We start from the raw sequence: 27,500 nt of genomic DNA, 5'->3' as shown, positions 1-27,500 counted from the left end.
TTAGTCATTCAAAGCACTGGTAGCTGGTGTTAAAAAGTAACATTGCATGATGAAATAGCATAAAATAAAATACAGTAATGTTGGCATGATGTACATGTATTTCCAAATACATGAGAAAGGTGAATATATCTTAAGTTATCACAGAGGCTCACATGGTGTGAGATCATATCCATCTCAGGCAATCAAAAAAAAAGTATTTTGAGCCGGGGTGACGTACATCTCTACGGTCCAATCGAATTCTGTGTGCTGAGAGCTGATCGGTGATCAGAAGAGAGCTGATTGGTGGAGTGAGGGAGCAGGCTGGGCAAGGGGGAAGGTCGGAGGGCGGGCCCAGCCAGACAGGAAGTATGTCGCTGCTCACGCAGGGAGCGTGTGTGTGGTCTGTTCACTCAGATGATGAGGTAACCGTGGGGAAGTTCTATGCCACCTTCCTGATACAGGACTACTTTAGGAAATTCAAGAAACGCAAAGAGGAGGGTCTGGTGGGGGTCCACCCGTCACAGTCCAACAACACGGCCATGGCCTTGCAGGTGAGTTGCAATTTGTGTGTGTGTGTATATGTACAGTATGACTGTGTGTGTGTGTGTGTGTGTGTGTTAATGTGAGTGTGTGTTATTCTCAATCTCATGCCTATGCATAACTTAACAATAAAGCAATACATTGTTAAATGTGATGTATGTGGTCTTCTGTGTGTGTCTGAGATTTGTCCTGTTAGTCCGTCTGTGGTGTGGAGGTCAGTTGTTTGTCCTTGGTCTGTGATTATCATCAGCGATAATTGGTTGTGTCTGTTGAGGCCACTGTGGTTGAGGTCACTCTCCCATCCCAGCCCCAGGACTCGTCCAGTTACAGTAGCCCCATGTTTTTGACTCACATCCATCCTCATGGTCAGACGAGTGTCCAGTGGTCTCTCCTCACCTCCCCCCCTCACTCCATCCCACTGAGCTGAACACCCTCCAGCTGAGGAGCCTCACTAACGCCTCTGCCGCTACCGCAGACGCTCACCCACCCTCCATCACACGCATGTTATGTCATGAGCAGATGTGTTTAGCACTCCCGGATGTGCCCTACCAGATACCATGTTAACTCCGCCACCAACACACACTGGTAGTGTTGCTCTATGTTTTTGATTGGCAAAGTGTAGAGTGGATGTCACACACCAGTCATGCTCACTCAGTTGAAAAGGCCAAACCTCTGGAGGAATGAGTTGTCTGTTAAGCCTGTCCCGACATTTGTCAGTCCAGCTGTGTCCAAATCCAACGGTCCAGTCCTGTCAACGGTCCAGTCCTGTCTTCGTGTGTGTGTGTGTGTGTGTGTGTCTGTGTGTCTTCTTGTCCGTAATTGTCTCTTGGCATTTGGCCCTGTGCGGGCTCTTAGCACCTCTGTTGTCATGGTTTCAGGCCGGGCTCCGTACGCTGCATGATATTGGGCCCGAAATCCGCCGAGCGATATCATGTGACCTGCAGGACGAGGAGCTAGTAGACTTTATGCCTGACGAGGACGAGGAGATCTATAGGGTAAATGACTCCTCACCACGACATCTGAGGCCTCCTCACTGCTCTTACTAAGGGCCTCATAACACCCTTATTGATACTGTATCACACCAACAGACCAACACACTCTATCTCCTCGGGTGCATGCACTTCTGGAGAAGTCTACCTGTAATCTGTTCACATCACTGAGGTACAGGAGATAGGATAGGAACTATAGCTGTGTATAGTGGATATAGTACAGTAGCTATAGCTGTGTGTAGTGGATATAGGATAGTAGCTATAGCTGTGTTTAGTGGATATAGGATAGTAGCTATAGGTTTGTGTAGTGGATATAGTAGCTATAGCTGTGTATAGTGTATATAGAATAGTAGCTATAGGTTTGTATAGTGGATATAGGATAGTAGCTATAGATTTGTTCAGTAAAGTTGAGTATTTAATATGTAATGTTTTGGCACTCTATTAGTGAAACTAAATTGAATTGGAATTGTAGGTGGCTAGCTTGAGCCTGGAGAATGTAAAAGACTACTAAGACATAACCCCGCACTGGCATGCTTTTGTTTGCGCTCTCCTCAAGTTCAGTTGAGCTGAGTTCAGTTGAGATGAAGGAGAGGGGGGTTGTCTCTTCATCGGATTCACACATAACACCATATGCCATCAAACCAACTTTTACCGCTTCTGTTCTGCCCATGAGATGTCTAGAACTATCACGGGAGCTTAGGCCCCGTACACACGTAGCCGGGTATCTGCTTAAACGAAGGTATTTCTCTACGTTTGGACCCGATATCTAAGAGAAGAATCCGCACACTACAAGTCTTTGTGAAAAATAGCTTTACTGATAGCTAGCTTTCGGTCGTTAGACCTTCTTCTTCTATGTTTGGACCCGTCATCCACACGACAACGCATATAAACAAATGTTTAAAAAAAACTCCGGGCAAAGTGAAGATCTGCGAATTCTCCATTTATAAATTGGCGTGTAGCCAGAGATAACCGGAGATCTGCGGTTCCGAACGTCAGAATATGCGCCAAAACACCAACAAATCTGCTCTGACGTCAAACGTGCGACCTTTGTTCACTGCAGAAGCATGGATCTGAGTGCCTTGAAAACGCAGATGTTCGGTTATGTGTGGAAGGTTTTTTTTTTTTTTCAAAAACGAGGTAATGTGGATAAAATTATTTTATAAACGGGGGGGGGGGGGCGGGGAAATATTCGGTTTTAAAGATACCCGGCTACGTGTGTACATAGCCTTAGAGTACTCCTTTACGAGGACAGACACACTAGCGCAGTGGTTTTTTGGTGCAGTGTTCTAGAATGATCCATGTGTCTGTCGGCTGATCTTTGTTGACCCCGAGCCTTCCTCCGCAGCGCAACGGCGGTCTGTTCGGTAACCACGTCAACCACGTGGGTCACCATGGCGGCGGCCGGCCAACGGGCCACCAGACCAACGCCACCCAGCGGCCGCTGCAGGTTAGTGGTGGGGGAAAAATATTGCGATTCTGTTCAGTATCGCGATATTTTGTGCTTGCAATTATATCGATACTAGTAGCTCAAAGTATCGCAATACTTAATTATAGAATTTGATTGTCTATTTTACTTTTATTTGAGTCGAGTTTACTTTCAAATAAAAATGGCTTCACAATCACAGCCTGTTATAGACGACACCTAATCACATCGAAAGTGTGGGTGTATTTTGGTTTTCAACAAAAAGCAAATAGTAAGGACCTTGATATGCACCATGCCATGACAAAGTGAGTTGAACAGTGTTATTTTCCTTATTTTTTGTAATGCCTTCGAATAATGTGTGAGACATGAATAGCAATATATCGCAGAATCAAATCGCAATATGTGACCCTGCAAAGCAGTCGCTTCGGTGAAATTTACAAAATTAAAGGAGTCCTAGAATTCAAAACCACATTCACCTTGTTCCTGTTGAATTTAGGCTGCGAGCAGTGTCCAAAGGACAACACCAAAGACTTTACCGCGTCCCCCGCCTGCTTTCGTATGCAAATTGGGAAATAGAAACAGCCGTGTTGAAATGCTCCAATCTGAACAGAGCTCAGATAACACGTAATAGGCGCCCATCCCCCTCGATACACCCCTCTCATTTGCATACCTTCGATTAATAATTCTTGTTAAACTGCTCTTACGATGCTAGTATCTAGATATGTGGTCTATGGCAGAGACGTTGTAATGCTAGCGTTATTACAGCTAACTTTGGAGAGTTACTATACTAAGAAATGTACTGATAAAACTTACCAATCTAACACATTCATTCTGTTGGGGAATCTGCTGCACTTCATCTTCGTCAGAACCGTCTTCTGACTCGGTTTATACATGTACGGCTGTATTCCTTATTTATATCCATTGTTGATAGCTTTATCAAAGACTTTGGCTTTATTTACCAGCAGTAAACGTAGTTTCACTTTGCTCTAGCTTCAGACCGGTGGATTGAGCCAATCAACTTTCAGGACATATCGGCCAATAGACCAATCAGCGCGCATCTCATTTGAATATTCATGAACTTGCTGAGTGGGCGGGTAAAACAAACTGTTTCGTTGCAAGGCTTATTTATGACCTTGTATTAGGCGATCTAGCAGTGCTCCTGGGGCGTTTTCAGACCCACAAATTTACATATGACATTATTTAGGCTCAAAGATCAATTTGTAATGGTCAAAAAATGCGTTCTATGACTCCTTTAAGTTATTGTGCTCACATGAGCGGCCATAAACTAAGCTTTCCCAGCGATACTGTATGTATATCGAGGGCATTACACAAACTATCGCTAAGATAACCACATCTAAAGTTGACATGGTTCTCCTGTCACGATATGCCAGAAGAGGAGAAATCACCTTTTTAAGCAGCGCGTGGACAACGGGAATGACTGCAAATGTGTTGAATCTTCGCCGGGTCAAAACGTATGTTTTTCTGCGAAATGAGTTCACAATATGAAACTGTAGACAGTATACTGTCGAATTATGCGAAAACGTGAAATTCAACATTTTAACCCGGAAGTTTGTTTATTGTGGATTTTCTCAAAATAGTGTTGTGTGCAAAGCGACTGATTTCGCTCTGAAGGGTCACATATGTTTAGAATCGCAATAATATCGAATTGTGGCCCAAATATCGCAATGGTATCGAGTTGTCATCCTTTTGCCAACTCCCACCCCTACTGCAGGTGCAGCCTCCTCCGCACTACGCCCACATGGACCAGCCGGTGGGCAGGCTGGGTCGCGCCAGTGCCATGGCGACGCAGCACCACAACAACAGCCACGGCCTGCCCCACCCGCACCACCACCACCACCACCACCACCACCACCGCGGCAACCACCACCACCACCACCACCACTCCAACTCCTACGGCAAGTCGCCCAAGTCCACCAACATCAACCTCAACAACGCCAACGTGTCCAGCCTGCCTAACGGCGGGCACCATCGCTTCTACGAGCACCTACCGCCCAATGGCTACGCGGGCGGCTCCTATTATGACTACGACAAGCCCCGGACGCCTCGCGGACAAAGGTGATGACGACGCACCACCTGTTGGGGGTGCTTGTGTTGTCTGTGTAGTATGTGTGTGTGTCATTTGCAGCAGTGTCTCCGTGTGTGTGCGCGTGTTTCTGAGATTGCGAGTGTGTGTGTGTGTGTGTGTATTTGATGTGAATATGCAGGTTAAACACTGAGAAAGAGTCTAGCCTGTAGAGCGTCAAGAGTTTTCTTTTTAAACAAAAAAATAACGTTAAACTCTTCACTCATCCACACGTGCAGCATTTCAACAAATCACTCATTTCTTTATCACGGACGGGCTTGTACTGCCTGTGGCCACTCTCAGGTCATTTCCACCATCCATGACCACAACTTTAGGTCACCTCAGGAGTCATCACGTTCCTCTCAGATCCACTCTGACCTTGGGATTTTCATTTCTTACATACATTTCTTACATACATCAATGTCCATCCTTGGAGTACACCCCCTATGAGACTTCTTGCTACTTAGACCCTCTACTGTACATGTCATGATTTTCATCTTACCCTACTGTTCATACAGTAGTAGGTCCAAATAACTTAGCAAACCTAATTTTCCTTAATTTTTAAATTCAATTTACCTTAATTGGCATGACAAATACAATTGTATTGCCAAAGGATTTCTTAGTACATATAGTAGTACAAGTAGTAGTATGTAAAAGAAACAAAACAAAACATTATGTATCATTACTGCAATGACTATGGCAGGCTCAAATAGCTTGAAAGTCTGAGGAAGGGCTGCAAAAGCCCAAAATGGTACTTAATTAAAAATATACATCTTTGGGAACCCTTTCGGTGTGCGGATCTTTACGTTACCTTCGAGGCTCAAATAGCTTAACACACCTCATGGTGCTAGTCACTTCATTTTAATCCAGATTTAATCCTGATTTGATCCAGATTTGATCCTGCTCATTTCAGCCAGTTGTGTCTGGGTTATGAGAGGCAGGGGGCAGGAACAGGGTTGAAAAGACCCCCCCCCCTCTTTTAGAAATGTCTCTGCTAATGAGTTTTAGTATCCACAGTCAGTTCACCCCCACATGACACATGTCAAAGCATCCTCAGCAGCACAGGCTGATGGCTTATGTGTGTATCAGCATCAGGATGTCTAGATGCCTCTGTGTGCATAGCATCCTCAGCACCACAGGCTTATGTGTGTCTCAGCATAAGGATGTCTAGATGCCTGAGTGCATAGCATCCTCAGCACCACAGGCTGATGGCTTATGTGTGTATCAGCGTAAGGATGTCTAGATGCCTCTGTGTGCATAGCATCCTCACTACCACAGGCTTATGCCTTATGTGTGTATCAGCATAAGGATGTCTAGATGCCTGAGTGCATAGCATCCTCAGCAGCACAGGCTGATGGCTTATGTGTGTCTCAGCATCAGGATGTAGGATGTCTAGATGCCTCTGTGTGCATAGCATCCTCAGCACCACAGGCTGATGGCTTATGTGTGTCTCAGCATCAGGGTGTCTAGATGCCTGAGTGCATAGCATCCTCAGCAGCACAGGCGTATGGCTTATGTGTGTCTCAGCATAAGGGTGTCTAGATGCCTGAGTGGGCTCTGGCATCTCTGAGTGCCTGTGCTATGCTCTTGATGGTGTCTTGTGGAGCTAGCAGAATAGCGGGGGTCATCCCCATGTTCCCCTGGGTCCTATGTTCCCCGGTTCTCCACAAAAGGGTCCTATGTTCCCCAGCCACACAATACATTTCACAGACCCTTTTTGGGACATAAGACCCAGGGAACATCGGTACGCTCCCGACTAGTACCAATCAACAGCAGGCGCACTTCAAATTAAAAGCCCTCCCTCATGTTCTCATCCCCACTGCTGCTGCATTCTCCCACTCCTGAGCGCTGCACATATATAATAAGTATGTGGTATATGGCTCATATACTGTATATACTGATATATATATGTCATCCCCTCACCACCTTCCCCCTTTCTTTTTCTCTGTTCTCTCCCTCTTTTCTTCCTAACCAAATGCTTTCTCTTAACCATCTCTCTGCTCACTGGACAGAAGGCGCTACTTTGAGACCTATATTAGGTATGTCTATGGGTGTCAGGAGGTTTTTAATCAGGCCCACCAACAGTAGCTGCAGGAAACCAGTAGATTATTCTCCTATGTGGCCAGCAGGTGGCAGCATTCTGTATCAGTGCTGTAGTAGTGGCAGCCAAACTGCACGCCTTCCCTCTCCCCACATCACACACGGGCACCACTGGGAGTGCTGTGTGTGTGTGTGTGTGTGTGTGTGTGTGTGGGTGTGGTGAGTGCTCGGTCCAGGTGCGGGAAAGGAAGGAGGTGACCGTGAAGTGAAATGCCCAGACCAGGCTTGCTGTTTGCATGTGTCTGCAACGAGAGGAGGAGAGCTAAGGAGGAGGAGGAGGAGGAGTGAGGAGGAATGAGGAGTGAGTGAGTGAATGAATGGCTGGCCTTAAAGGATGACTCCATTTATATGAATTGAACTTGTAGTAAAAGTAAAACTCTCTCACTGGAGATCTTTGACAGGATTACTGCCAAACAAACAGGCTGAGAATACTGCGCGTGAGTCTTCCTTTAAGAGATGGTAGTGTTGGAATGTTGCTCGAGGATGTTTCGCTCTGAAGCTTCTCACTGTCATGTTGATGGGGGCTGTGCTCGCGCAGACTCAGGGCTTATCTGGCAACCCCCGTTCCCCACCAACACCCCTACCTACCTCCTACCTAACCCCCTCCCTATCCCCCCCCCCCCACCCCTCATTCCCCCCTACCCCCCACCCCGGAGGTGAACGTCTGCATGGCACTGCATGGTCAAGCTGCAACCCCTCCGCCGTGTAGCGTGCACACTCTGACCTCTGACCTGTGACCCCCCCCCCCCCCCCCCCCCCTTGTAGGTCGCACGCGGGCGACAGGCGCCGGCCCACCATCCGCAGGGAGGAGGAGTTCGACGAGGATCGCTTCTCCGCCGAGTACTTTAGTGGGGAGGAGTTCTACGAGGACGACAGCATGCTCTCTGGAGACAGGTACAGTCCCCTGGCCCTCGCACACACTCACACCTGGCAGGTACAGCTGGACTATCCATATGGTCAGCTCTAGATTAGACAGCATGCTCTCTGGAGACAAGTAGAGTCCCCTGTCTCTCTCACGCATTCACACCTACTTTCACACGTGGCATCTACTACTGGACTATCCTTATGGTCAGCTCTAGATTAGACCAGATTCAACTTTATTGTAATTGTGCAGAGTACAAGTACAAAGACAATGAATGAAGTACATTTCTTGAGTACATACAGTACATTAAGGTGACCAGACGACCGAGACCAAAACCGGGGACATAATCCCAAAAATGTGAAAAAAACATTTTCAGTTTGATTATCAATCTGCTTGAAATATATAGTTGAAATACAAGTTTTATCTTCAAAAAATGGGGACATAGGTAGGTAGTTTTTCTGTATTTTCCTGTGGACAGGCAACCAAAAACGGGGACTGTCCCCTCAAACAAGGAACGTCTGGTCACCCTGGCATACATAGCTCTAGCTTCTAGCTCTAGTCATTTCAACAAGTCTGTACTGAGCTTGAGCTACATATTTGATTTCATACACACAGCATGTCAATCTAGAGTATGACAGAATGAGCAGTTTAGTTGAGCCAAAAAAAGAAAACATCTTTTAAAGCTAATGATGCTTAGTTCAATAGCCTGTAGGTTATGACCTTTAGTTGAGTTCTCAGAACTCTGTGAAAAAAAAAAGCATGTCTGGGATTTGTTGACTGAGGCATTAGAGGTCAGTTATTTCTGTATAGATGCTCACTGGACTGAATAATTGGCTGCTGCCATAAGCACACAGGGTTTGGAAGCTTGAAGCTTGTAAGCTGTAAGAACAATCTTTCGTAAGTGATATTCTTTGTCAAAAGTATTGATGTACAGTATTTTAATAGGCAGTTATGCAGTCAGAATGTACAAGTGATTATAGCAACACAATACCCCCTCAGGACAATACAAGACAGAAGCGTCTTCTGAACGTTTCATTGCTAGCCAGCGATGCTGTTAGGCCTTACAAAGAAACCGTATGTAGGATTTTAGCCAAAACTGGTACTGCAATCACTTTCAAAATATTGTAGAGCGGCGTATCCCCTCCTCCTCCCCCTCACCCCTGAGTTGAAGTTGGCAACCCGGATGCTGAAACACCACTGACTTTGTGATTAGTAGATAGGTGGAGCACATCAGGCCAAAGCACATAATATGTAAACATCAACATCAGTTGAGGGCTGCAACTTTTTAAACTTTTTAAACGACAATATCCTGGCCGGACTGCTGTTGTCAGTGATATAAGTATTTGAAATGAGCATGAGTTTTTAATGTCTCGTGACATATCAGGGCCATTTTATGATTAATTGAAATACAATTCTTACATACTGTTCCTTTAAGTTTGATGTGAGGGATTGGTGTTGAGGCACTTATATCTGGTGAGTGTAGAGCATGTCCACGCATGCCCCCAGTACTGTGGTCTTTGAGGCAGTCATGTTGAGGAACACCTGCACAGGTATCCAAACAGCGACCAGGAGTACGAGACCCCCCGGGGTTACCATCATCCCGACAGTTACTATGACGATGATGAGCAGCCCCTGTACCACGACTCCAGGAGATCTCCGAAGAGACGGCTACTTCCTCCCACACCTCAAGGTACACTTGCTACTTCCTCCCACACCTCAAGGTACACTTGAATGCGCCATATTTGATTTTTCTTTATCATAATTCAGGTGTAATACTTGATGGCCTAGATTTTGTTTATTGGGATGGTTTATAGGAAAGCATTGTTGCGTTTTTGTCATTTTTAACTGGTAACTGGTCATTGGTATTGCATTGGTCCATCATCCCTCTTTGGCATGGACCCTTTGAACTGCTTTGATGAGAGAGAGAGAGAGAGAGAGAGAGAGAGAGAGACAGAGAGAGAGAGAGAGAGAGAGAGAGAGAGAGAGAGAGATAAAGAGAGAGAGAGACTAACTCACTCCCCTTCCCTCCCTCCTCACACTCCGTGTCTGGTGTCTGGTCTGACACACACACACACACAGCCCACAGACGGCCGTCCTTCAACTTTGAGTGTCTGCGCAGACAGGGTAGCCAAGACGACCTGCCCCACCAGCGCACCGCTCTACCTCTGCACCTTATGCAGCATCAGGTAACACACACGCACGCACGCACGCACGCACGCACGCACACACTAAACACTACTGTTCTGATTTGCCCATTGGTGTGTAATATGTATGGAATATATAATGTCATCTAATTCAGTGTCACTGTAAAAAATATTACAGCGAAAACTGTCATATGGCAACAGTAATAGACCGTAAAATCCCAAATAGTTTATAGCTGTGGTAGAAACATTGAATTATCTTAAATGAAGAATCAAGGAAGTAGCTATATATTTTTAATAATATGTACAGTTGTACACTTATACTCAAAAATCTGTGTAATTTACAGTAGAATACTGGCAGCTGTGGTTGACATAACAAAAATACGGTGACAATGTGTAAAACAGTACAGTAAAATCCAGTCAAATGTCAAGAGTAATAGTTTTTTTAGAGACGGGTGCGCACATCCAAACATTTGTTTTAACAGGTGCCAGACAAAATGAGAGAAGGGGAAAGCCTGCAAACTGTATAATGGCTCCAAAACACACTTTATTTATTTACTGTAAGAGGCAATGTTTCGATCAACACATCTTCATCAGGCAAAATAGGAACTATATCCTATTTTGGATCCCCTTTTCTCCAAGAGTAATAGTTCACAGAATCGAAACTAGTGTGTGGCTGTGCACAGATGTCCTAGTCTGGTTTTCACCATACTAAACTCAATCTTTTAAGATTGAACATTAGTCTGGGGAGGCTGCGCTTTGTTTCTACACGTCACGTCACCGGCCAATAGCGTGCCAGGACTAGAGTATGGCCGTTTCTGATTGGAGCCAACGGTTCTGGCAGTAAACAGAGGAAATAGATCTGCTGGTTTCCAGCCTGAGCTGACGGGCGAAATTCAAATTCCCCGGAAGTTCAGGCAGGGTTCACCCAGCCTACAGATGTCCCTCTCACGCTGCCCTTACTCCCTAAGTGATTGAATATCCTTGATACCAAAGAGCACCTGTTTTAGACAATAAGTGAAATAGCACTCCTGAAATAGCGTGTGGCTGTGCACAGATGTCCCTCTCACGCTGCCCTCTCTCCCTGCGTCTGCCCCCTGCAGGTGATGGCGGTGGCGGGCCTGGACTCCAGCCGGGCGCACCGCCTCTCCCCGACCCACTCCACCCGCTCCTGGGCCACGCCGCCCGCCACGCCGGCCAGCAAGGACCGCTCGCCGTACTACACGCCGCTGATCCGCGTGGACCGGCCGCTCCGCGACAGTGTCAGCAGCGGCGGCAGCCGCGCCTCGGTGCGCAAGAGCTCCTGGTACACGGACGAGCACGACTTCCAGCAGCGCACCTACTCGCCCGCGCACCTGCAGGTGCCGCCCGAGTTCCGCAACCAGTACCACCAGAAGAGGGGCAGCGCCACCAGCCTGGTGGAGGCGGTAAGACACGAAGGCACCGAGAACCAAGCCTGCGGACGCCAGAGCTCCAATAGCAACACCATGTAGTTGGTTAAAGGGACACTTCACCGATTAGCATTAAGCATCATTTTACATCACAGGAAGTCCTATTCATGGGTTTCATTGAAATCCATATTTCTCCCATCTCAAGGCAAATTGAGGGAATGATGTACGACCATTCAAAAACATGACTGGTTTTCTAAAGATACAAAGCTTAATGCTAATCGGTGAAGTGTCACTTTAAAGCAAAGATCCTGCATTACTGACAAGATAGAGCAACATAATGCATCTCTATGGAAGCTAAATTCAAACAGTTCCTGTCTGTTTAAAGAGGCGTGTCGCAAAGACGTCATAGTGGGATATCGATCGGCAGACAGTTCAGTTCAAATGTAACGTCACTTTCTAGGTCTGCTTAAAGGGGGATTTCGCCCCCCTCCCCTTTGCGAAGACAGAACGCGGAAATGGTCGAACGTTTGCGCCTCTCGCTCCGCTTTAACCCTCTCTGGTTAAAGCAACACTAAAAGAGTTTTTGTACCTTAAGAAGTATGACCGTTAGATTGACGAACGAGCTGTGAAATGATGCTAGAGGGTCAAGAATATAATTGGCTGGAGTTTTTCGACAGATCCGTTCCGCAGATGATTGACGTGTTTAATTTTCATTTCAGTGCTTCCAACTCAGTGGCTGTAGGGGTTAGGAATAGGATTTCAAGTGATTTGCAAAAAATGTGTATTCCATACACTACCTTTAATATAATGGTTTTAAATGGTGATTATAACATTGCCAATGCACACCAGGAACACCTGGTATTGTAGTTGTGTCCATTTGTTCATTTGCAAGAGCATGACCCTTTTTGTCAGTTTTCAACACACCGAGTACCACAGTAGAGCTCAATGAGTAACCAGTATGCTGAAAATGGATGACAAGGAGTGTAAGGACTAATTCTTCCATCTGGTGGCTTAATTCATATCCTTAATTCATATTACTAGTAATAGGGATACTGTTCCAGCTGGATAGTTACGGTCCTTAATTATGATTGGCTGAATCGCATTGGATGCCGGTGTAAAACCCAACACAAACAAACACCTTAACGCATTACTATAGAACGAAATGCGGTCAACACAAAGTTAGAGTTGTGCGTCGATATTGCATGGCAACCATTCAGATAAATTTTTTGGCAGAAGAATGATTATCTATGAATACATCATTACATTTTTTGTTGCTGTGCCTTTGTTTCATGAAATCTTGCCAAATAGACGTACAGTAACAGTTTTAGAAAAGCAATAAGCCACTCGAGTCCGTTGTTTGCACTGATTTTAGAACACGTAAGGGAGGGTTTTAGGCACTCCGCTTGCCTACCAACACCCCTTAGCTGTTCTAACATCAGCGCAAACGATGGCTTCTCGGGGCTTATTGCTTAACTCTCTGCAAGAGTGTGATAATGCTCATGTGTGTGTGTGTGTCCTTGTCCCTGTGGCCTTGAAGGTCTTGATCTCAGAGGGTCTGGGGAGGTACGCCAAGGACCCAAAGTTTGTGGCGGCGACCAAGCACGAGATCGCCGACGCCTGCGAGATGACCATCGACGAGATGGAGAGCGCCGCCAGCCACCTGCTGAACGGCGGCATCCCGCCAGGGGTCAACGGGGTCGACGGGGTCAACGGGGTCAACGGGGTCAACGGGGTTAACGGGGTCAACATGTTCCCCATCCTCAGCCCGCAGGACTACGACCTCCAGGACGTGTCGGCCAGCTACAGCGACGAGGAGCTGGAGCCGCGGGCGCGCTACGAGGAGGACCTGGCGGACGAGATGATCTGCATCACCACGTTATAGCAGCCCCACGGGCCGACACACGCACTGGACGCACAGTGACCAGTCTTCCCTGGGGTCGGGGCACCGCCCCCAAAAACATGACATCTCAGCAACTTTATATATTTAAAAAAAAACACACACACAGACTGCAATGCATCTACTTGCTCACGACCAAAAGAAGTGCCTTTTTAAAGTAAATGGAAAAGGCACCTGGATGACAGACTGTATGGTCACCCCTCCACTACCCCCCCCCCCCCCCCCCACTATGCCTGCCTCCATCGCCCCCCCCCCCCCCCCCCCCAGCTCCTCCACCCTGCTTGCCATGGCGACGCCGCGCCCAATGTCCTGTTGCCTGGAGCTCCAGCTTCCTCCCGTCTGGACTAATGATGACGATGCTAATCCTGTTGGGGAGGAAGCAGGCCTGACGCCGAGCAGTCTCCAGGGTGAAGCACTATTGGCCAGCTTGTGCTGTCACCTTGAGAACGAGGGGGAATGGACCAATAGCTGGGGAGCAAGATACAAGGGGGTTGGGCTTTCTATATATACAGTATATATTATTAAAATTACTATTATGGTTATTATGATTACTTTCAGGTGATGACAATCAGGTTTAAGATGTCATTACCTCGGTCACTTTATTAAGGGTTTGCATATCAAGCACGTTTTCAATGCAAGCAAAGACAGGCATATCCCCCCATGCCCACCCAATCTCCTGAGTAGGTTTTCTAAGCTTCAATTCCCCCCTTCAAATATTTTTTAAAATGTTAATTACAGGAATTATAAAATAGCGAAGAACAATAAGAGTTTAAAACTGATACCCGTTTACAGTAAAAAAAAAAGAAAAAGAATATCATACCTACCTATTGAGTTATCAAACTGGATATACTTTTGAAGAGATCTCAGCATTTGTGTTGAATGCACTAGCCTACAGGTTATTTTTCAATTTTACAATAGTCTGTTTAATATTTCATAATAAAGTTACTGTACATTACTTGTAATGTATATAAAAATGAAAGAACAATTTGTATAGAGACATTATATATTTTGAAATTATGTACGGTATGAAAAAAAATCAGCAATATTGACTCTTGTTCGTGTTCTCCTCTGAAAGAGAGACAGCTTTTCTTTTACTAGGTACTGTACTTCAGGATTGATTTGCCTGTTCTGTTTTCTCACATATGCATCCTCACTTTCAGATGATACCATTTTGAGCGTTTTCTTTGATTTCAAGAGGGTGTAACATCTGCATGGGATAATGACGATCGTGTTCTTTTCCATACGTTTCCACTTGCAAAAAAACAAAAAAGAACAGTGCAGAGTATCCCTCCCCTGACACAGCCAGCCTGCATTGTTTTTAAAGCGAGAGCTCTTCCTTAGCCAGGGGTCTTTAGGGCTTCGACTCCAGCGACTGCAGTCTCCTAAATGGGTCTGTGCTCTAGAACCGGAGCGACGGCAGTCTCCTAAACGGGTCTGTACTCTAGAACCGGAGCGACTGCAGTCTCCTAAACGGGTCTGTGCTCTAGAACCGGGGCAAACTGATGCGCTCTCTTCTGCAAGGGGAGGCTCAGATCGGGTTGTCTCTGTTCGTCGGCTTGCATCTTCTCTTGCAAGGAAAATGAGCCGAAGCGGTTCCATGTAAAATGCATTTGTGCATTGACCATGCTGCTCAATTAGTCTCTGATTTAACAAGCTACAGACTCATACATACATACATGCATATGTATGTATGACATAAATATATATATATAGAAGAACCTTAGCCAGGTTTCAGCTGTCAGTCAGAGATGCCTTCTCCATTGACTTCTCCTCAGGATGTACAAAGTGGGAGAGACAGTCCTAAACCACGGGAACAAGGAGCACACCTTTTTACCGGCATTTTGTCCCCTGATTGGTTAGGCTTTGCTACTTTCCCAGCATCCTTTGGGAGTGACTGAGAGGACTGGGTCCCCTTTAGGCTCTTTGACGCTGCATTGTGGGTAATGTGGACGGGTGGCACGCTGGACCTGGTCAGACGGAGAGTGCTAAGCAATATTAAAACCCCTTTCTCTCTGTTTCTTTCTCTCCCTCCCCCTCTCTCTCTCTCCCTCTCTCTCTCTGTCACTCACTCCCTCTCTCACTCTTGCTCCTCTCTCACTCTCCCTGTCAGGCTTCTGCAAATACCTCCATAAGTGCAGGGGAAACATATCAGTGTTTGATCCTCGTCCCCCTGTACCTTCCCAGGTATCTGAAATGCTAAGGCTACATCACATACAGTAGAGAGACACCTTAAAGCTGCTGTAAGCGAACGCTAAGGCTTCATCACATAGAGAGACACCTTAAAGCTGCTGTAAGCGAGCCGCTGTTAGCTAGCATCTGCCACACTTAGCCATTCTACTGCCTCGCATCGCGTTAATGTGCTGTGCACATGGAAAAGATTTGGGAGGCAGGATGCTCGTCTCTTGGCAAGTCCCTTGATTGATGAATGCAGTCACGCTGCGATTACGTTGCTGAGCTGCTGAAATTACTGAGTTGCTCATTACTGTGGCCAGGAGCCTCGGACACCCAAGAGCAGCTGTTATCACCATGCTATCAGCATGTAGAGTTTTGCTTCACAAGTCCTGAAATGCGCTTACAGCAGCTTTAAAAGCTATTCTGCCACACCTAGCTATCAGAGAGGGAGCCACTTAACCACTTTAACGAGACAACTTTGAGAAAAATAACATTAGTGTGACATTAAGGCGCTGCCTTGGAAATAATTTCATTTCAGCACAGGTTGCTGTATGTATGTATGGCAACAGGGGGCCTATGGGATTTGTAGTTCATGATGAGCGTGATTGGTTTGTGCGTTGAGGGTGAGTACTGTGCTTTTCAGTCAGCCGAACACTGTCATGAACCTGTGGGGTCTCCACTGTGTGCACACTGAAAGGGCTCTTCCAATTGTTTGTGAGAAAAATCAAATATATGTGGTCTTTATGTCGACGTTGTTAAAGGACCAATGCGCATTCCAGGCACATTGTACTATTCGTAGCAATTACTGGTAAAAAGAAGAATGAAAATATGCATTATTTTTAAACACTTTTCAAGAAAAATGTGTTCTACTAAAGACTAGAAGATCTTACTTTTACCTCATGCCAGGGACTCCTGAGAAAAAAAAAGAAGAAAAAAGATTTGGTTCATTCTATACCAATGGGATTTACATATTAGCACATTGCTGTTCGTCTTTGCACAAATAACTGTATAGTGCTTTTCGTTTTTCTTTTTTTCTATTGAAATCTTTTGTGTATTAAGGTGAGAGAATTTTGTACTTTTTCTTGTGACTGTGTGTGCGGTTTAGTGGAATCTGTCTATGTCACTTGCATCCCACCCTACAATGCTGGGACAGCGAAAAGGAGAAAATAACGAAAATAACGAAAATAAAGGTGCATTCTTCCTCAACAGGTTGGCGGGTTAATGAAAAACAAAAAAGACTGGCAACACTCACGTTTACAGATAAACACCTGCTAATTTCAACATTTTAATGTTTTCATTGCATAATTACTACTCCTACTATTACTATTGTTAGTATGATTATTATAATGATTATGATTATTATTGAAGCTGTAATAATAATAATTAAAAAAAAAGAATCTGTATCATATGTACAATAATGACAGACAGATCAGTGGTAATGTTCTCTACTTGAAGGTCATGATATTTGCTCTGTAATGTTTTTATTCGGTAAAAAAATAATCTCCCCTAGTAGCAGATCATTCATGAATTTCCCTCTAGGTTTTGTATCAATACATTTTTTGTATTTTTCCAATTTATTTTGGCCTGGAATTGATCTGAAACGATGCTGAAATTTTATTTTCTAATGATTATTACTGAATAAACTTGCACTCAAATTCTGCGTGTCTATTATATCGTCACAGATGCACGCACAGACAAACACAATAGACTCAGACTGAAGACATTTAACCTTGGAGTATGCCCATGTTTGTCCAGGCATATTAAATATTTATTTCATGCCCTGTCCATACAAAGAAAGCAACAGAATGATGTAGAGTGATTCTGAGGAAGAGGTAGTGCATGTGAGTTACAGCAGATTGAACACGACTATCTTTTTCCATAAAACCTCTCTTTCTCTCCTCTGTGCTATTGTCTGATCACTTTTATCCATCTTTAATCATAATGTATGAAGCATCAGAGTGGCATATTCTCAAACTGTAATCTTCTCTACAGCACAATGTTCCATTCCAACGTATCCAAATCATTTGGCCAATACATGGTTATGGTTATGGTGTTTAGCAGATGCTTTGGTCCAAAGCGACATAAAAATAACAACAATACAATAGTCAAATGTAACAGTAAACAGTGATATACAAGATATATAATAGATGATGAAATGTTCTTTGCTCATTTAAGAGCTCTCTAATTCAGCGATGGAGGAAAACGAAGGGGTACTGTACCTGCTAACACAAACGTGCAGTTATGTCCACTCCTCTGGAACACCTACAGTACTTCTTTACTGACCTATTCCAAAAACACACACCTGCTAACACAAACGTGCAGTTATGTCCGCTCCTCTGGAACACCTACAGTACTTCTTTACTGACCTATTCCAAAAACACACACCTGCTAACACAAACGTGCACAGTTATGTCCGCTCCTCTGGAACACCTACAGTACTTCTTTACTGACCTATTCCAAAAACACACACCTGCTAACATAAACGTGCACAGTTATGTCCGCTCCTCTGGAACACCTACAGTACTTCTTTACTGACCTATTCCAAAAACACACACCTGCTAACACAAACGTGCAGTAATGTCCACTCCTCTGGAACACCTACAGTACTTCTTTACTGACCTATTCCAAAAACACACACCTGCTAACACAAACGTGCAGTAATGTCCACTCCTCTGGAACACCTACAGTACTTCTTTACTGACCTACCGGTATACCAAAAACACACACCCCTCCTACAGAGGCCTTCATTTCAGAAACATTTATAATTACTGAACAACTCGGAGAAATACGTGCGCTGTTATTGGTGTGCTCCATTTTGGAGTACAGTCATTTCCTGTGTATTAGCCACATTGTGTATGAGCCGCAGGACAGTGTTTCATGCACGCTAAAAGAAAAAACATATTAATACCATATTAACTGCCTCTGTGTATTAGCCTCATAGCTGAAGACATTTTGCCAAATCAATGCATAAGCCGCGGCTAATAGTTGGGAAATGACGGTGTGCACGTAAGGCCGCTGACTAAGTTCCGGTGGTGCGCTCCTTCTGTGCTGCTCCTCCTCCTCCTCCTCCTCCTCCTCCTCCTCCTCCTCCTCCTCCTCAGGACCTCATGGCTCGGGGGAGATCTGGTTGCCGACGGAGGAGATGGTGGTGTGAGGCTCGTCGTCCGACTCCTCCAACTCCCAGGGGCTCCACCCACAGAAGAGGAAGGGCACCGCATACTTCTGGAACTGAAGACACAAAACAAAGTCATCTCCACCGTCCATTTCACCACCACAGCAATGCAGATTGCATTTTCACTATTGATTTGATTTGATTTGATTTGATTTGATTTGATTTGATTTGATTTGATTTGATTTGATTTTTAATGACCACACAGCCAGGCTGGTGGAATTTGTTATCAGTACTGCTCTTGGTAGATAGATAGATAGATAGATAGATAGATACTTTATTGATCCCCAAGGGGAAATTCAAGATTTCTGGTACAGGTTCCGACATAGACACATTCATACATGATACATACAACATATGCATAAATACACAAGGGTCCTACTAATACTGTACTATACTGTACAAGGGTCCTACTAATCCATAACAATAACAGTTCTCAGTGTTTGGAGTTCAAGAACTCATGCAATTTTGCTGACGTGGCACGTTTCCCTTTCATGGATGAATATGAGGGAAGTTTATTATGTCACTCATGTTCAGAAGACTGATTTTGAAGATGAATTTGCTCAGTGTTCACTGAATAGCATTTATTTGCCGGCTCTACTGACAGATTTGCTGTCATAATAGTTACATTCTGATTGACGTGAGATTTGATATGGTCATACAGGTGAATTTCTGCAATGTACAGTATATTTGCACCTGTTTGTTCATGAAAATGTAGATCATGGGGTTGTAGACTGTGCTGCTTTTGGCCAGGTACACCGGTAACATGGCAACAAGAGGAGCGACCTTGACCTCGGGGTCAAACACGACCACCAGGGCGAGCACGGAGTAGGGCATCCAGCTGACCAGGAACGCCATCACCATGGCAACGACCATACACGCCACCTTGGCCTCGGCTTTAGCAGCAGCTCCACCACTCATCTGAGCCACCTGCAGGAGATCACACACACACACACACACACACACACACACACACACACACACACACACATGCACACACATGCACACACACACACATGCACGCACACAGGAGTATTTTAAATGTGCTACCTGCCAGGTTAATCAGTGTTTGTCTAAATTAACCAAGGTTGAAGCAAAGCATATACCACAACTCCTTGTTTAATCAAATAAATGTAGGTATGCATACAGATGTGGAGTATAATAAGATAATGGCACTTGAGATTAGGGAGGTGGATTGGGGTTATAAGGGACTATAAACCGCACCTGTCGTAAAGTCCAGGTTGGGGTTATAAGGGACTATAAGCTGCACTTGTCATAAGGTCCAGATTGAGGTTATAAGGGACTATAAGCCGCACCTGTCGTAATGTCCAGATTGGGGTTCTAAGGGACTATAAACTGCACCTGTCGTAAGGTCCAGATTGGGGTTATAAGGAAATATGAACTGCACCTGTCGTAAAGTCCAGATTGAGGTTCTAAGGGACTATAAGGCGCACCTGTCGTAGGGTCCAGATTGGGGTTCTAAGGGACTATAAGGCGCACCTGTCGTAGGGTCCAGATTGGGGTTCTAAGGGACTATAAGACGCACCTGTCGTAGGGTCCAGATTGGGGTTCTAAGGGACTATAAGGCGCACCTGTCGTAGGGTCCAGATTGGGGTTCTAAGGGACTATAAGACGCACCTGTCGTAGGGTCCAGATTGGGGTTCTAAGGGACTATAAGGCGCACCTGTCGTAGGGTCCAGATTGGGGTTCTAAGGGACTATAGCTGTGTCTCATTCCAGGGGCTGCGTGGTTCTAAGGCCGGATTCGTAGACCGGTTGCGTCATAGTGGCGCGCCTAGTACTGTCCCATTCCGTGGGCTCCTTCGAATCCGGCCGACAAACCCACCCTTCTTTTCCCCGAAACGGAGTGTGCATCGGATGTATGCTTCGCGGCCTACCTGGCCACCAAGATTCGATACGTTTATGACGTTTCATTGAGTTTCATTGAGTTGGCGAGATAGTCGGCAGAGGAGTAGCCTAGCCTACACGTTTAAACATTTAATAAACATTATAATAATATTTAAATGAAGTTATTATATATTTTCAGTTAAGTCTCAGTTTCAAAATAACTTTTTGAAATGTGAACTATGCTTAAACGATGTCGCCGATTTCCGTAGGCTATCAAAATAATCACTTCCTAAATAAAGCTCAAACATTGGCCTTTCACTTTCAAATGGTTTATCAAGTCATATGCCAATTAACATTATGCTCAGATAATCACTAGTGAGTAGGCCTAGGCTAGTCTATTAGGCCTATAATTGGTTCCCACTAGAAGATCGTAATGTTAGTTGATGGCCGTTTGCGTAAAGTCAAGGGTGAATGACATCCACCAAATGTTTCTTAAAGCATATTGGTGACATCTAGCCTAATGGAAACTAGATTAAATTTGATAGATTACAAATGTGTCCCTAGCAAATTAACCTAGCAAATACAATTCCATCAGTTCAAGAAAAATGTGTAGCCTGAATTAACCACAGCCTGCACACACGATGCCGCTGGAGATAGTTTTCGTGTAGGCTATATAATCAGTAGCCTAAGCCTAATGACAGCAAGTCTGATCACTAATTGTAAACCTGCAATAATAGAATGCTTAACGTAGAAAGAGAGAGAGAGAGAGAGAGAGAGAGAGAGAGAGAGAGAGAGAGAGAGAGAGAGAGAGAGAGAGAGAGAGAGAGAGAGAGAGAGAGGAGTGTTGCGTTGGGTCGCTTAATTAAAGTAAAAAACAGCTCTTCGGGAACGGACAAAAATAGAATTGAAACAAACTGCGACTGTCCTGTAGCCTATGTAAAGTTTCTTGGTGATAAAGTTTGTAGAAGGCAGTAGGCTAGTCAGAGGTCCGAGGCACACCGATGAAGTGTAAACATTAAAAAAAAACCTTTATTTCATTGGATAAAGTCAGCGCGTTTCGACATATGAGAGCGCATCTTCTGCCGTTATATGAGACTGCCCTTCAACAGGAGCGGGTCTTCCTCAGGGCAATCCAATAGAGTATCCTACTTTGTCGATCTATTTTATGTGGCAAATGCATGTGATGCTTTGTGCATGATCGAGATATGAAAAGAGATAGCCTATAAACATGATATAAACCTACAAACAGCACTTGCGCAAGAGACGATCAACTTCTGCTAAATGGATAACATGGATATGATCATCAGCTGAGCCTCAATGACGTTTGTCAACGTTGCAATGGAGCTACAAGCTAGGTCAGTTAACAACGAAGTCCAATAGCATTTAAGCCTGCAAACGACCAGCATAAGTTCACATCAGCTGATCACAGCTCGTTATCCTGCAATTCCATAGCCAGTTATCTAAACTCCTGTTATATTCCCTCCGATGTTTTTGAAATTAGCCTATGTCTAGCAGCGAAAGCAATTACGCTAGCCATGCCCATCTGTACCCTACCTGTAAAGTTTGGTTTTAACCAGGCTAGAAAGAAAAAGGACAAGGCTACTCACATGAACGCTATATCCAACTCCCTTTGAAATAGCCATCTCTTGAAAAGTAGCCTAATGCGACAGTTGTGTGGCCGCTTTTAGCCGATGGTTTAACAAATTATTTTAAATTGGAGATGGACAAGGCAAGCATAGAATATGGCCATATAGGCTATCCTCCTATCACTGTTTTGACTAGTCTTATAATAAAATAAGATTGGCATTGCCTAGCCTATGCCACATTAATTCCTTGTTAGCGTTTCCTCTGCACTGAATGTTATTCTAAGCGTCTGCTAAATAAAAAATAAAACATCGAATAGATTATTGTTCTCAGTCAGAAGTAGCATGTTGTACTGTTGTAGCCTATGAGTTAAATGTAACATGTTTTGATGACATGGGCGTGTTGAAAGGATGCTTTTCACGTAGCCTACATGAGTTTGACAGATCAGTAGGCCAAGCTCGGACTCATGACGTAACAGAGCCGTTCTTTTGGGCTAGACCGTCTCGTTTAAAAAACCGTTGGTCCAGCTAGGTCGGGTCTATGCGGTCACTGAAGACCGGTGCTAGGTAGCACGAATGCTCCGAAGCATCCAGCCCCTGAAATGAGACACAGCTTATAAGATGCACCTGTCGTAAGGTCCAGATTGGGGTTCTAAGGGACTATAAGGCGCACCTGTCGTAGGGTCCAGATTGGGGTTCTAAGGGACTATAAGGCACACCTGTCGTAATGTCCAGGTTGAGGTTCTAAGGGACTATACGGCGCACCTGTCGTAGGGTCCAGAGCAGCCAGGTGTAGGACAGCACGATGAGGGTGAACGGGACGGCGAAGCAGAGCAGGAAGTAGCAGAGGATGTAGGAGACGTTGCCCGGCTGGCGGCTGTGCCAGTCCGGCCCGCACGACGTCTTGACGCCCTCCAGCGCGTAGCTGCCCCAGCCCAAGAGAGGGGGCGTGTTCCACACCAGAGACCACGCCCAGGAGATGGCCACGCCCACCACGGCGTGCCATCCCTGGAACTTGACGCTCCCCAGCGGCTTGCACACCACGAAGAGACGCTCCACGGCAATCAGAGCCACCGTGCAGAGAGCCGTGATGCCTGAGCAGCCCAGAGAGAGAGAGCAGGATTACACAGGACTCTTGTGTCTGTCCATGCACATCTACTTATTATGGATTAGTTATTATTCATGTCTTTTAATAGTGATATTTATAGGTTTCACTGTACTCTACTCCATGATACTATGTGAATTCTGAAGAAGACCACACGGTCGAAACGTCATTATTCTGTGCTAAAGAAAAGAAAAGAAAGTAAAAAGAAGGATTTCAAGTGTGCGAACCTTTTTCCATTTTTTACTATGTGAATTGCCCCTTGGGGATAAATAAAGTGTTTTTGAATTTGAATTTGAATTTGAACATGCCGTTCTACTAGTCTACAGGCGAACAGCTTCCATCCGTTTGAACATCTAGAGCAGACATATAGTAGTGGTCCCCACATCTCGTTATCACATCATATGTCTCAATCGCAAAACACAACTACATTTTATACATCTCAGTTTCAATCAACATCTAAGGTCTCAACAAGACGTTATTTTCAAATGCATGTACATAGCCTATGTTTATCATGTAAAAGAGTGTGTGTGAAATACGTTCTGCTTGAATACGTATCTATTATAGTGTTACTGATGGTCTGCAGTCCACCTTAATCCTGTGATTCTCTTCTCCGTTCTTTTCTGCTCCTCTCTAAACAACAGTAGAATAAATGTCCTACAGCTGAGTTTCGGTAACAATTCTAAACCTCTTCATGTGTCCAACTAGCTACTGTAGACACTTGAACAACATCTGAGGGATGCCAAACCAATGCCAATATATAGAAAGAATAGAACTCAACTAATACTTATTTCACCCACTTTGAGATATGTTTCAAGTATAAAAAGTATCCCAGTGTTATATATTAATTTAGTAGACCCAATCATCTGGTGTCATTTTAAAAGATACAGCATATTTAGACATTCTAAGACTTCAAATCAACAGTGAAACATGAGCTGTCTGAAGGGAATCATATGAAATCACACAAATCATTCACATTGTCCATGAGTAGGCTAAGTAAGTAAGTAAGTAAGTAAGTACAGTATTTTATTTGTATGTCGCTTTTCACAGACAAAATCACAAAGTGCTTTACAATACATATAAAATACAAATAACAAGAATAGAAGTCATGGCATAAGATACACTTTTTAAAAGAGAATACAAAAGAGAAGGAAATAATAAAAGAAAAGGCAATAAATAAATAAATAAATAGATAAATAAATAGGGAGCTAAAAAGGAACTAAAAAAGGTAATGTCACAGGTTTGTAAAAGGCCATCCTGAAGAGGTGGGGTTTTAACCTCCCTTTAAAAAAGGTCAGTACTACCCGCAGACCTGACCTCCATGGGAAGTGCATTCCAAAGTTTGGGGGCTGCAGCAGCAACCGCTCTACTCACCAAAGAGAGCCACGGAGAACCCCTCCAGGATGCAGCCTGCCCTTCCCAGGATGTGTCGGCCGGCCGCGTTGGACAGGACAGCGGGCACTCCACCCATCAGCGCCGTGCCCAGGTCAGCCACGGCCAGGTTCACCAGGGCGTAGTTCAGGGGCTGGCGGAGCTGGCGATGCCGGGCAGTCACCACGATCACAGTCACGTTCAGGACCACCGCGGTCACCGTGACCATCCCCATGACCACCGAGAGGACGGTGTAGCCAGAACGAGGGAAGAAGAACGGTTCCACGGTGGGGTTCTCAGCGATGGAGATGGAGGAGGAGTAGGGTTCTGTAAGGTTCACTGACGAAGCCATTAGTGAGAGGACGGTGTAGCCAGAACGAGGGAAGAAGAACGGTTCCACTGTGGGGTTCTCAGCGATGGAGATGGAGGGGGAGTAGGGTTCTGTAAGGTTAACTGACGAAGCCATTAGTGAGAGGGAATTGGAGCACTCACAACACACACACACACACACACGAGTGCTCGTCCTAAAGTGTCCAGAGACACAGCAAAAAGAAGTCTGCAGGAAGCGGAAAGATTATTGGGCAGGTAAGGTGATTTAAGTCAGTCACTGCGTGTGTAAAATCCGGATAGACATCAAGTTAATCCCTGATCTTCTCCCCTTGATTACAGGTGCTAATGCTGGTCTGCAGCTTTATCTAAAGTTCAGCCGTGGTGTGGAGAGGGTTCATGTGCTGGGCACTACAGGCTCATGGGGGGACTGCATTTAGTTGTCTGGACTTGTACTCTGCACAATGACTACATGAATGCCATCTAATCATTGTTATATTTGTATGTTTTTTTCTGCTTCTGTTGCTTAAAAAACTGCTCTTACCCGTGATATTCCTAATCCAAACCCAACTGGAATATCTGTTTAAAGGAACACTTCACCGATTAGCATTAAGCTTTGTATCTTTAAAAATCAATGTTGGACTTTCTTTCAATGATGTAAAAATCATCATTTTACATCATTGACAGCAGGAAGTCCTATTCATGGGTTTCATTGAAATCTGTATTTCTCCCATCTCAAGGCAAACTGAGGGAATGATGCACGACCATTCAAAAACATGACTAGTTTTCTAAAGATACAAAGCTTAATGCTAATCGGTGAAGTGTTCCTTTAAACCCAACCCCTGGTACCACTCACATCTCCTTCCATTTGGAAATACAGAAAACTTTACCTACCAAAAGTATTTTACAGACTGAAAGGAGGGGCTGCTGGTGGTTTAGATCAGGGGTTTTCAACCAGCGGCCCAGGGCCTACTGGTGGTCTGGGAAGACATTGCTGGTAGATAGATAGATAGATACTTTATTGATCCCCAAGGGGAAATTCAAGAAGGCTGCCTCTGAACATGGATTTAATAGTGTAGTTTCAATGTGGGAATCACAGTTTTTATTCAGTGGTGGTCTTCAGTCAGAATGGTGGGCCCTGTATGGGTCACAATCGGTTGAAATCCCGTTTTAGATTCAGCTGAATATATGAATTAGTGGTAAAAATGGAAAAAGTAGTCTCTGAAATGTCAAATTGTATGCATTGTGTACCAACTAAGAGCGAGAAATGGCAGTCTCATTAAAATGATGTTAACCAAGGGCATGTTCAGAAATACACAATTGAGAATAGCATTCATAAACCAAAGAACATGTGTTCTGTTCGCAGAATCATTGGGGAGGCTGGCCACTCGTTTTCAAACTAATTGAATTGAGAGGCGAGGAGGTGGATTATCGCATAGGCTTAGGCCAGATGAGAAGGGACCACAGAGTCTTGCGTGTGGCTGCTCCTTTCGGTCCGTCCCCAAGCTCTTTATCGCCGCGTTCCAGCCGCGGCTCCGCTGATGTATGATGTAATTACCGAGCTAATCACATAGCCTTGCGATGGGTTGCAGTCCGTGGCGGCCCGTGATACATCAGCCTTCTCGTGCACCCCCAACATCATTATCAAGCGCTAATCAGCAGGGCCCGTGCCACTGTGACGTGGCATTGGTGGGTGGCCACATGAAAAATTCAAATGTCAAAGGGTAATTTTCAAATCCATCATACAGGAGGTGTATTCGCGAGTTGGAACAGAACACAAATTGATGTATATGGCAGAGTGACCATCCGACATCCGAGAACAATCCCGTTTTTTATTATTCGTATAATATTCTTATTTTATTTTTTGAAAGAAGATTTATTTTAAGAAAATAATATTTCATCCAGTACAGTTCAAATTTGCAATTGGACTATGTTTTGCCTAATAGGTAGCAACTGCATCAGTGTCAAGGCTACTGTTGGTCCTGTACTTAATTGGCAAACTATAGGTGCAGTGCCACAATTTCCACCAGTGGCCATACATATATTACACCCGGTCCATTTCTCTCTCTCTCTCTCTCTCTCTCTGTGTGTGTGTCTGTGTGTGTGTGTGTGTGTGTGTGTGAGAGAGAGAGAGAGAGAGAGAGAGAGAGAGAGAGAGGGAGAGAGAGAGAGAGAGAGAGAGAAAGAATGGATGGATTGGGGGTCCTGTTTGTAACACTGAAAGACACCCTTCTTCAGGCATGTCAGTTTCTCAGTTACTGTATAACAATTTACAGGTTTCTCAGAGACCTTTCTCAGTCATCTGCTTTCACGTGCACTGATAACCTCCAAGTGGCGCCTAATGACCTCTGATTTGATTACCCTTGATTTCAGGATTAATTTCAAAGTTTCAAATTTAAGTTTCAAGTTTTTATTGTACCGTGGCTAAGATTTTCAGTTATTTTATTTCAGTAATTTTATTTATTTATTGATTATTTTAATGTAATCGGAGTTATCATCAGTGATAGCCTATTAGCTCTTGGTG

The 27,500-nt window shown here is 44.7% G+C and overlaps 2 protein-coding genes across 2 annotated transcripts in view; one reads left to right on the top strand and one right to left on the bottom strand.

Moving 5' to 3' along the window:
- Nucleotides 1-13,496, top strand: part of cacna1da (calcium channel, voltage-dependent, L type, alpha 1D subunit, a) — a 98,803-nt gene extending 85,307 nt beyond the window's left edge. Inside the window, exons 39-48 of the mRNA XM_062544911.1 lie at nucleotides 394-530; nucleotides 1,398-1,514; nucleotides 2,854-2,955; nucleotides 4,664-5,007; nucleotides 7,027-7,053; nucleotides 7,880-8,008; nucleotides 9,527-9,666; nucleotides 10,056-10,162; nucleotides 11,221-11,544; nucleotides 13,046-13,496. Of these exons, the coding sequence (XP_062400895.1) occupies nucleotides 394-530; nucleotides 1,398-1,514; nucleotides 2,854-2,955; nucleotides 4,664-5,007; nucleotides 7,027-7,053; nucleotides 7,880-8,008; nucleotides 9,527-9,666; nucleotides 10,056-10,162; nucleotides 11,221-11,544; nucleotides 13,046-13,390 (1,772 nt within the window). The 3' untranslated portion in view covers nucleotides 13,391-13,496. The remainder of the gene's footprint in view (nucleotides 1-393; nucleotides 531-1,397; nucleotides 1,515-2,853; nucleotides 2,956-4,663; nucleotides 5,008-7,026; nucleotides 7,054-7,879; nucleotides 8,009-9,526; nucleotides 9,667-10,055; nucleotides 10,163-11,220; nucleotides 11,545-13,045) is intronic.
- A 5,186-nt stretch (nucleotides 13,497-18,682) lies between these two features.
- Nucleotides 18,683-25,115, bottom strand: LOC134092111 (parapinopsin-like). The gene is made up of 4 exons (XM_062544910.1): nucleotides 24,653-25,115; nucleotides 22,942-23,270; nucleotides 19,443-19,676; nucleotides 18,683-18,805 (listed from the first exon to the last, which is right to left on the bottom strand). Exons 1-4 carry the CDS (start codon nucleotides 25,113-25,115, stop codon nucleotides 18,683-18,685), a joined length of 1,149 nt encoding a protein of 382 aa, XP_062400894.1.
- Between the last annotated feature and the right edge of the window lie 2,385 nt (nucleotides 25,116-27,500).

The sequence above is a fragment of the Sardina pilchardus genome, chromosome 9, assembly GCF_963854185.1.
Source record: "Sardina pilchardus chromosome 9, fSarPil1.1, whole genome shotgun sequence".
Classification (NCBI taxonomy): Eukaryota; Metazoa; Chordata; class Actinopteri; order Clupeiformes; family Clupeidae; genus Sardina; species Sardina pilchardus.
Note: the sequence above shows the minus strand (reverse complement) of the source record. Positions and strands in the feature narration are given on the sequence as shown.